Below are 1,409 nucleotides of genomic sequence, written 5' to 3' on the forward strand. Positions count from 1 at the left end.
ATGGGAAAATGTTAGTCACACAAAAATGTCACCAATTTTATGACTCTTTTGTGACTATTTCCTCACTTATTCTTTTGTTCTAGTGATTGGCCAGGTCACATATGGCAGAAGAAAATAAGACTCTGGTGGCTGAGTTTGTCCTCACAGGACTTACAGATCATTCAGGGTTGCAGGTGCCCCTGTTCCTGGTGTTTTTACTGATCTACCTCATCACCATGGTGGGCAACCTGGGCCTGATTGCTCTCATCTGGAAGGACCCCCACCTTCACACCCCCATGTACTTATTCCTTGGCAGTTTAGCCTTTGCAGATGCATGCACTTCATCCTCTGTGACTCCTAAGATGCTTATCAATTTTTTATCTAAGAACCATGTGATATCCCTCTTTGACTGTATAGCCCAATTTTATTTTTTTGGTTCCAGTGTGACCACAGAATGTTTCCTCCTGGTAGCGATGGCCTATGACCGCTATGTAGCCATATGCAGTCCCTTGTCTTATCCAGTGGTGATGTCCAATAACCTCTGTACTCGGTTTATCGGTTTTTCATATTTCATTGGTTTTCTGCATTCAGCAATTCATGTAGGTTTGTTAGTTAGATTAATTTTCTGCACGTCAAATATCATACATTATTTCTACTGTGAAATTTTACAATTGTTCAAAATTTCTTGCTCTGATCCTATGGTTAATATACTTCTGGTTTTAATCTTTTCAGCTTGTATACAAGGCTTCACTTTTATCACTATCATAATCTCTTACTCCTGTGTCCTCTTTGCCATCCTGAAAAAGAGGTCTGAGAAAGGCAGGAGCAAAGCCTTCTCCACGTGCAGTGCCCACCTGCTCTCTGTATCTTTGTTCTATGGCACTCTCTTCTTCATGTATGTGCGTCCTGGGTCTGGAACAGCTGAAGATCAGGACAAAATGTATTCTGTATTTTACACCATAATAATTCCTCTATTAAATCCTTTTATTTACAGCCTGAGGAACAAAGAGGTTATCAGTGCCTTGAGAAGAATAATGAAGAAATAAATAGTTGTCAGAGAACTTTCAAACTGTTTCTTCTTTATTTTCTGCTGAAAAAAACCCAAGTCCTACAGGTTAGTGCTAGTGGTCAGGGCGGTCCACGAGCTGTGTGTAAAGGAATCCAGCTTTGTATATGTTTACTTCGATATGGGTCTGGTGACAGTTTGGTAATATTACCCATAACTAGCTTATTTAGAAACATTGTGTTCCATTCGTATTTGAGCATTTAGCTTTTGCAAATTAACTATTTTCTAGGGACTTCCAAAATTACAGGTGGTAATTGGCAATTTTACTGTGACATCTGAGAAATACTTATTGAGAAATAGCTCTGAGGCTGGCATAGATGGTTAGTTACTTACGTGAATGAGCCCAACCCACCTCTTTAGACCT

At 39.7% G+C, this 1,409-nt stretch overlaps 1 protein-coding gene across 1 annotated transcript; it reads left to right on the forward strand.

The window, feature by feature from the left end:
• The first annotated feature begins 101 nt into the window (after nucleotides 1-101).
• On the forward strand, nucleotides 102-1,025 carry LOC105817210 (olfactory receptor 5AC1-like). The gene has a single exon (XM_012652837.1). It carries the CDS (start codon nucleotides 102-104, stop codon nucleotides 1,023-1,025), a length of 924 nt encoding a protein of 307 aa, XP_012508291.1.
• The last annotated feature ends 384 nt before the right edge of the window (nucleotides 1,026-1,409 follow it).

Source organism: Propithecus coquereli, unplaced genomic scaffold (assembly GCF_000956105.1).
Source record: "Propithecus coquereli isolate 6110/MARCELLA unplaced genomic scaffold, Pcoq_1.0 Scaffold40, whole genome shotgun sequence".
NCBI classification, from domain to species: Eukaryota; Metazoa; Chordata; class Mammalia; order Primates; family Indriidae; genus Propithecus; species Propithecus coquereli.